This window comes from Stegastes partitus, unplaced genomic scaffold, assembly GCF_000690725.1.
Source record: "Stegastes partitus isolate 25-593 unplaced genomic scaffold, Stegastes_partitus-1.0.2 Scaffold597, whole genome shotgun sequence".
In the NCBI taxonomy this organism is placed as follows: Eukaryota; Metazoa; Chordata; class Actinopteri; family Pomacentridae; genus Stegastes; species Stegastes partitus.
In genome coordinates, this window is record NW_007578328.1 from 341,259 (window position 1) to 350,840 (window position 9,582).

Here is a 9,582-nt window from a genome sequence, read left to right on the forward strand (position 1 = left end):
TTTCCATCAAGTGCCAACATGGTTGGAAGGCGATATAATTTTTTTTCAACCTTCTTGTGTGACATGGCTGTTTAAACCGTGTGCTGCGAGATGTATGAGGTCACAGCATGCAGGATGTGGTATACACTGATCAATAGGAAAGTATAAACAGCCACTGAAAGTCTTTGTCTTAAATTAAATTGAATTCACAACTTGCTAATTGAATACTTTCAGATAGTGATTTTGAATTAAAGTTGGTTAATCGCTCATGCAGTGATATTGTCAGGATACATTACATCATCACTATTAGAACGGAGAACATCATAGAAACCACATTTTTTCATGTACCTGCTCCATCTAATGGGATGGAATTTTCTTACCATTGGTCTGAGTTTGCCAGATGGCATCTGCCATACCCCACAGAGCGGGAAACACAAAGAAGACTGGCAGCTCGTCAGGATGAGGTCTCCAATACAAGAGAGCGATTATACAGGAAAAGTTGGCGATTGCAGCTGAAAAAAACAAAAAATAAGAAGTAAAATAATCATCATACTGCGTCTTCTTTAAAGACAATCCCACACACAACATTTTTATAAGTCTAAAATGAGATTTTACCGAGGCCGAAGAGTGTAGCTCTCCCAGTGTACCGAGCGAGTCTCCCAAAGAGAAAAGAAAAAAGGGAGTTGGAAGCTCCGAAACACATCATCACAAAGCCAACGTAATGGATCCCCAAAGCACAAGTCACATAGTTCTGCAAAGAAACACAACAACTTAACATGTTAAACAATTAGTGAAACTTAGATTAAAGGAGGATCGTGTAATGCTGAAGTATTTTTCTCAGGTTTTGGCCAACACGGCTAAAATAAATGCTTATTTTTGCTTCGTGTCTGCTCGATGTGAAAATGTTTGCTAATCAAAGCCAGGACAGCTCGACAGCATGTCAGGGCTGCGTCACTTTGCTGAGGACTTGCTCTGCTCTCTAGTGGTCAGTAAATGTGTGGAAAATGCAGTACAGTCATCCTCAAATGTATTCATCCCCTTCCATTAAAGAAAAGGCAAAATTCACAACAGCCACTGAAATAACTAGAAACTGAAAGAAGTAATAATAAATAAAAATTTGCTAAATTATAATTTAGTGACCAAAGATGTTGAATTTGAATTGTGGTTGAAAATATATATATATTTTTTTTTTTAAAGTGTCCTGGACAAATTAGAGCACTTTGCTGATGAGCAGTGGGACAAAATCAAAATATCTGTCAACAGGTGTAGAAGTCTGATGGAGAGTTACAGAAAACACTTGATAGCAGTGATTGGCTCAAAGGGTTGTTCAACAAAATATTAGTTTATTGGTCACATCATGCATGTTTGCTTGTTTTTTTGTTTTGTTTTTTAATATTTCCGTTGAACCACAATTCAAAAGCAATGTCATGATTTTCATTACATTTTTTTATTTATTATTACTTTTGTCAATTTCAACTTGATTCAGTAACAGCTGTTTTTTTTTCCTTCTTTAATGGGAGGGTATGAATACATGTGAGGATGACTGTATATACCCATTTTACTTTCATTTAAACAGGGAAAACATGGTCACTGAGTCATTTTTTTGGAGATCTCCTCACCTTAGTGTACTCCCCAGACAGGAAGCTCTGCTCGAAGCCGCTGTACATGGTGAGCGGGATGAGCGTCAGCAGCCTCCAGTCCTTCAGGAGCCTGAATGTGGCCAGGAACGTATGACAGAACGGCTCTCTGTTCTCACGAAACTGGCTCGCCTGATCCCGGTCGACGTTGTCCAGAAACACTGCCACGATGAGCATGGCCAGCACACCCACACCTGCAACGTGACAGACAGAAGCTTCTTTTCAGACATGCACTCCTTCTGTTAGTCTGACAGCATGTGACTGTATCAGCTTCATGTCTGAATGAGCACATCGCTCACTTTAGTGTCAAAGTTGTGACTGTGAACATTTCTGTATCACTTTCAACACAACTCAAGTCTAACCTGCATGGCGTCGCATTCGAAGATAGGGATGTGCAAGCAACATAGTTTGTGTTGTATAAGGTGAGGGAGGCTTTTTCCATATTTTAGTACCTGTTGGTTCACTTTGCCCGTTAATTTCAGATCGAGATACTAAAACTGATCGTCCGTAAATAATACAACTGTGATGAGGACAGAACAGGTCAGATGAATGAGATTTACAGATAATAAATGTAATCCAGCTTTTACCAGTACATTAACAAGGACTGAAGTTTAGTTTGTTGCCTCCAGTCTTTTTCTAAATGATTATTCTAAATTATTCTTGCACTGACTTTACACTTTTTCTTTTTGGAGCTGTTGTAACGATGAACTTTACCCACTGTGGGATCAATAAAGTTCATCTTTATCTTTCCTCTGAGTTTATTCAACACCTGCAGCATCAAACAGGATCCATATGAGCGTCTCCACAGAGGACGAGCTGCGTTTCTGCATGGCACAACAGCAGTAACTTCACTGATTACTTATAGTTACACCTGACGATTACTTTCATTGTGGATTAATCTGTAGATTGTATTCCCAGTTAATTAATTGTTGTTTGGTCTATGAAATGTCACACAACAGTGTTTCCCAAAGCCCAAGACGACATTCTTTAAATGTATAGTTATATTTGCAACCCAGTTATATTCAGGTTCCTGTCACAGAGGAGAAAAGATACCACAATATATTTAAATATAAGAAGCTGGAATCAGAGAATTTTAACTTTTTTTAAAACTTTTTTTAAATGAAATGAAAATACTTTATTTATCCCAGAAGGGAAATTCAATTCATTCAATTAAAAAAATTCAAATCATGCATTGCACAGCAGTCATCTTCATTTTAAGTCCTGAGCTCCAGTACAGCTGTCGGGATATTTTTATTTTACTGCTCGTACAGTAGCAGTTCAATTATCATCACACATGGACAGAATGTACAGTGTTTGGGGAACAAATAAACTGGATAAGGGATTGGAGCAGCTTGATAAATTGTCATTAGTTTAGTTTAATATTTTGTTTATTAGTAAATCCCTATTTATGATACATCCCTTGATGTTCTGTCCAATCTCAGCTTTATAACAAATGCTGTTCTGTCTCTCTCCTTCTCAGTAGTGGGTTTGTCTGACTGGACTCATGTGGAACATTAATAGTGATCTGTGTCTGAATAACAGAATGCTGTCACTTTGTGAAGCACCAATATGAGGGCATAGTGTGTAGTGTTTATGAGAATTTGATCACTTCAGCATACAGATCATTTCCTGGCTTCTTGTCTTTTTTGCTAAGCTTGCGTGGTGGACTGTTAAGGCACAGGAAACTCTACCGATGTAGCATCCGACGAGCGTCCACACGAGTTTCTGGGCAGGCCTGGTGGTGGTGCTGTTGGATGAGATATTAAGGCCACAGTCAGCTGCTCCACAGGTCATCAGCTGCTCAGGTGGGATGTTAGCTGTCAGAAATAAAGAAGGAGGGGGAAAAATAAAGAGCAATTTATTAGAAAAATGCATCTCATCAAGAAAATAGGAACAAGACATACTGCAGCTGAATGTTTGTGTTTTGTTCGTACATGGCCTCTGGGGAAACTTTGCTTATTAATTTTAGTTATAAATGCAAACTACTCTTTGAAAGTGGAAAAAACAAAGTCTAGAACAAAATTCTTGTAACAAATTATATTGAAAATCAGCAGTAATCGGTAGTTACCAAACAAAATGCCATGTACAACAGGGTTTTTACTGTGTATTTTATTCTTTTTAAAAAATGAAAGGCGATTTTCAAAAAGAAAATAATATTAATGACAATCAAAGTGAAATCAAAGGCTTGTTTTTAATGTTTCCGAGTTCAAATTACTTCTACTGTTCAAGATATTTAAATCAAAACAACAGTTAACTTTTTTATTGTTATTATTTGTTGCTCATACTTTAATTTTGAAAGAGTCTATTTCAAGTTGAAACGGTGTCTCCTTAACTATGGCGGAAGTAAAACTGGACTGTATAGCTGTGACAAGAAATGAGTGCCCATCATTATAAAAACTGATAAGCCGGAGCATTATCGCGAAAACATTTTTACTGCATACTTGGCAGCAGCATCTTCCCACTCTGAGCACACGCCCAACTTATTCTCCCTCAGCTGAACCCATAAAATGGCTGGAAGTGTGCGTGCACTTCGACCTTGCTCAACGATTAATTTCTGTGGTGCTGTCAACTAAGTATATGACGGACGATAAAAACTGACTGAGTCCAGATATCAGAACAAAGCAGCAGAAAAAAACAAATAATCAACGCGCATCATAAACAAATTCCACAAAGACAGCGTGACACATGGACCTCGTCACTCTTTGTCATCCAGAAGATATATACGTCTATAAAGTGCTCTCAAAGGCCACACGTGTCTGAGAGTCTGCTGTATGTGATTCTGGGGGATCACTGGTCGGCTTTTTTTACAAAGTTCTTAAAAGTAAGTCTCACCACAGAGCAGCCATCTTGATAACACAGAATCAGACATTAGGTTGGTGGAGGGTAAAAGGGGGGTCCAGAGACGTATCAATCTGAGCCGTTCACTGCAGTAACTCTGAAAGCATCAGCTCTTGTGAATGATATCTCCACCAACACTTGAAGATGGTTTGCGTTACTGTGCTTCATTGCAATCTGAACTCAGCTGATGTTTACACCTGTTTACTTCTCTCCTGCTCTCTGTGCTCCGATGGACTGCGTTTTATTACAGCTGGCTTCCCAAAAAAGATATTCTCATTCATTTTTCTGTTTTCAGATAATAGGAACAGTATGAAATAGTGAATAAAATGCAGCCCATTAAGACTACATGTTAGCCAGAAGACACTTCAGAGCCATTTCTAAGTGGCTCTGCTGCTGAATTACCGATTCTATAACCCCCATGTCATTTGATAAAATCACCATACAGTCGTCCTCACATGTATTCATACCCTCCCATTAAAGAAGGAAAAAAAAACAGCTGTCACTGAAGTAAGATGAAATTGACAAAAGTAATAATAAACAAAAATTTTATGAAAATCATGACATTGCTTTTGAATTGTGGTTCAACAGAAATATTAAAAAACAAAACAAAAACAAAAAAACAAGCAAACAAGCATGATGGGACCCGTAAACTAATATTTTATTGAACAACCCTTTGAGCCAATCACTGCAATCAAGTGTTCTCTGTATCTCTCCATCAGACTTCTGCACCTGTTGACAGCTATTTGGATTTTGACCCACTGCACATCAGCAAAGTGCTCTCATTTGTCCAGGACAGTTGTGTGTTTTTTTAAATTATTGTTATTCTTTTCAACCATAATTCAAAAGCAATGTCTTATTTCACTAAATTATAATTTAGCAATTTTTTATTTATTATTACTTTTTTCAGTTTCTAGTTATTTGAGTGACTATTGTGAATTTTGCCTTTTCTTTAATGGTAGGGGAAGAATAAACATAAGGATGACTGTATGTACAAGTTAAAGACAACAGCTGTGTGTTGAGAATTTCTATATATTTACATGTAAAATGATCGCTCAGACAAAAAAATTTACTCCCATTTATTCACATCCGTGTCAGCTGCTGGATAGACTGGTGACCTGTCCAGGGTGTCCCCTGCCTTCACCCTAAGGGGGCTGGGATAGGGTCCAGCCCCCCCGCGACCGTAGTGAGGATTAAGCGGTGTATAGATAATGGATGGATGGATGTGTCAGCTGCTGTGTGGTCAACTGTGCTGTCAATCACTGACTCAGACGGAGGTGTAGCTGCAGTAGGAAAGTGACGCCTCAGAACGTAGCTCAGGTTTGTCCAAAAAGTTATCAGATGTTTTTTGCTGGTTGAAAAGATAAAACAAGTGTGAAGTCAAATGTTGCTACTTTGGCAATGATGCCTGTTTGACAGACTTCCACTCAAAGATGGCGGCTGGTGGAGGTGGGCTGACTCCCCTGAACTGGATGTTCATATTTTTTTTTATGTCAATTTCATGACTTAGAGAAGTCCCAAACTGTTGACTTTATATCGCCCCTTGGCCTTGCGACAATATAAAACAGTAGATAGTGTGTTGAGCCATTTTCAAGGGTCAATGCCAACATTGGCACCAGCATTTTTGTGTTGCATCAAAATGTAGTTGCATCAAATCGTTTACAGCTCAAAACACGTGTTTAAGTATCCAGCCACTGTTCAAGAAAAGCTACAGTTCATTGTTACCTGGCATAAAAAAAAAAAAAAAAAAGAATTGCACATGCAGGAGTTGGCAGGATAACTCGTTTGTTAATTATAAACGCTTATCACCTCACCAGTGCCAAGGGATCTAAGTGTTATGTTGCTTCAGTATACCTGGATCTGAACCTGAGATCAGTGAGTTATCGAGGTATGGTGAGCTTAAAGTCAGACTTTGTAGTGTCATGGACGTGGTTTTCTTTTTACCTGCTAGATCGCCATGGTAACTGATGCTGTGGAGCTAACCTGGTCAAGAGCAGGTTATGTTCAGAGTTTCAGATTTAAATCCCTTTCACCAGATCGTTTACTATTATTTATGAGCGATACAGATTCTCAGCTGAGGGAATGTGTTTTATCTGCAAACATGCTGATTGTACATAACTAATATCACTGAATGAAGCCGTGTAATTACAATATCGCACACTGTATGTATTGTGTTGCCATGGGAACCAGACGTGTATTTAGTTGGCAATGCAGAAATCACATAAATATGTTTTGTTCTGATTTTTTGTCAAGTCTGTTTACTCTGCTGGTACTGCAGCTGATAGAACACAGAAAATGGATTATTCTACAGAGAATATTCAATACCATTCATTTTGCTCTGATTTGGCCAAAAATTAAAGTGATTTCCTGCATTATGGGACAGTGTCAGACCTAAATGAACTTCAACACAAGATCATGAAGTTTAAAGTTTAACTTTAACGTGCAGCTGTCAGCCGGAAATAAGCGGCTGCATCAGTAAAATATTAAATATTAACACATTTAACAGTTTTCTAAAAGCATTCCTGTCTTGCACCATTTGCAGCATCGGCGCTTTTTATTGTCACATTTTGTTTATATTCCTCATTATTCTCCATTAAAACAACCTGCTGACTGAAGCAGCTGCACACGATCGTTCAACGCCCCTTTTTATGTGAATGCGCACAGCTCAGTTCTGGTGAGAAAGTCTATTTGATTTCACAAAACAGCCATGAAGGTAGCATTTAATATAAAACAGTGTCTCATTTTAGTCACGTTAGCTGTTAACAGGTCACCAGTAAGATAACGCTGCCATCCGGGAAGAAGCAGTTTCCCTGAACGTGTTCATCAGGTCATATTCAACATACAAGCAAATTAGGTGATAAGAGTGATTAACAACGCATGAGAGCAATAAATTAGGCTTATTTTGTCATGTAATCAGATTATTTTCATTATTTATTAATCTGTCACTGTGTTCAGATGACCTGTTTTGTACAACCAGCAGTCAACACCTAAAGAAATTTAGGTCAGTTCTCATTGACACAGTAAACTGCAAAAAACAATCTGATTTAAGAATCAGCAAATGTTTTCAGTTTCACTTTAAAAATAACCACAACAATTGTTTACTAATGCAATAATTAGTCTATAAGTTGTTTGTTTTCTTTTTAACAAAAAAAGCAAAACATTGTTGATTCCAGCTTCTTAAATGTGAATATTTTATTTTCTCTTTTACATGACAGTAAACTGAATGTCATCTCAGGCTTTGAAAAAACACTAATCATAATTTTTCACCACTTAATGACAATATATAGAACAAATAACCAATCAATTGATCTAGAAACAGACTCATCGACAGTGAAGATAATTGTTAGTCGCAGCCTTTTGTTGCAAATCTACAGTAAATACAATAAAAGTCCTTCTCCGGTCATTGATTAAACCCATAAAAACTCATCTCTGTGTATCAAAATGATAGATTTCAAAGCAACCTCCATCACTCGCTGCAGTTCGAGCACACCAGCTCACCTGCAACTCTGCTCAAACACTGTCAAACTACTGCGCGTCACACAACTGAAAATTGTAATCATGGAGTAATTCAGATAGAAATACTCAAACAGGAAGCTGAATCTGAAGAAGAAGTGTGATACTAAAAGCCCCATCCTGCGAGCTGACAGGATCGGTTTGTTACGTATTCAACCCTGGATGTCTGAATCTGAGGTTTTATGAGTTTCAAGGTAGAATTTCTCAGCCGCAATGTGCAGNAAAGAACAAAACCATGTTGGGATACCAAGTTGACGCACACATGCCAACAGGTCCCGCTGTGCTGATTGCCAAAATGCAGGGGTACCTCTAATAGGTTTTAAAAACCTATACCCATCATCAAACTCAAGCAGCTTCTTCAACGAGTCTTCGTTGCTGACCTGCTCCTTGGAAACTTGATGGGATTTGCTACCACTGGCTTTGCCTTTCCGTAACGCTATAGACACATTGGAAAGTACTTTTTCCACCTCAGACATGTACTGAGCATAAAAAATATACTCAACATTCTGAGCGAACCTGCCATCAGCATGTAGAATCCTATTATTAAAATACCGCGACAGTGTCAAACGATGCTGCCTACTTTCATGATACGTATTGCAGCCTTTTGGAAACAACACTGGGAAGCATTTTGCTTCATTGTCTTGATCAGAGAGTATTTTGACAGGATTATTCCCTTCTGCTGGGGCCAGATTCAATATATCATCAAAATATTGATCCAGTGCTTCCTGACCAATGTCAACAGGCATGAGACACGTATCCTGAAACATACAATGCTGCTGTCTATCATGCAACAGCTCATCATCAACATCTGTGGCTTCAACACCTTCTACCTCATTGTTATCTTTTTTAACCAGTTCACCACCTTCTACACAATCACTATCTTTTTCAACCACTTCATCCTCTTCAACACAAAACGCATTCACCCAGTCCTCATTGAACTCTACATCTTGATAATGTCTATTTACAACCTTTAAATACTGCAACGCTTGCCTTATGTGCATGGTGTCAACAAATTGGTATTCATAATGACCTTTATATGTCAATTTACGTTTCAATTTGACAGGCACTAAAGAGCCTTCCATGTTTGACCGTGGCAACAAATTATTTGTCTGCACAATATTTGCTGGAACACATGTCACGGGTCCATGCACTCCGTTTTGGCCACCTTTAGGCAATGCCAATATTTTCAAAAATGGAATGTTTAAGGCTATCAAATGCTGTTCCAAGCTATTTAAACTAGCCAATTCTGCTGGAACAGGATCAAGTACCAATTTATTGACTGCACACTCAGCTGGCATTTCACCTCTATTGACCTTGTCATTGCAACAAAAACAGATCCAAAGCTGACCTCTAGCACTATCCAGCAATTGACAAGGCACTAGGCAATCCTCATTACATTGGTGAAGGTACTCTTCACTAATACACACATCTGCAACTGCAGCTATGTTTTTCCGATTCCTGTAACATTCCCTTCTGCACGGTAACACTTGGTGTCTGAACAACAATCTACAACAAACACAGCACACAAAATCTGGCCCCTCTTTGACCTTCTCTAAAAACTGATGCATCACAAAGTCAAACTGATTGTATTTCTCCATCATTTCTTTTCTCCGCAGTG

The 9,582-nt window shown here is 38.4% G+C and overlaps 1 protein-coding gene across 1 annotated transcript in view; it reads right to left on the reverse strand.

Moving 5' to 3' along the window:
- unc93a (unc-93 homolog A) overlaps positions 1 to 9,582 on the reverse strand; it is a 22,583-nt gene that overhangs the window by 2,144 nt on the left and 10,857 nt on the right. Inside the window, exons 4-7 of the mRNA XM_008289180.1 lie at positions 3,308 to 3,433; positions 1,599 to 1,810; positions 595 to 730; positions 360 to 491 (exon numbers count right to left, since the gene is read on the reverse strand). Of these exons, the coding sequence (XP_008287402.1) occupies positions 360 to 491; positions 595 to 730; positions 1,599 to 1,810; positions 3,308 to 3,433 (606 nt within the window). The remainder of the gene's footprint in view (positions 1 to 359; positions 492 to 594; positions 731 to 1,598; positions 1,811 to 3,307; positions 3,434 to 9,582) is intronic.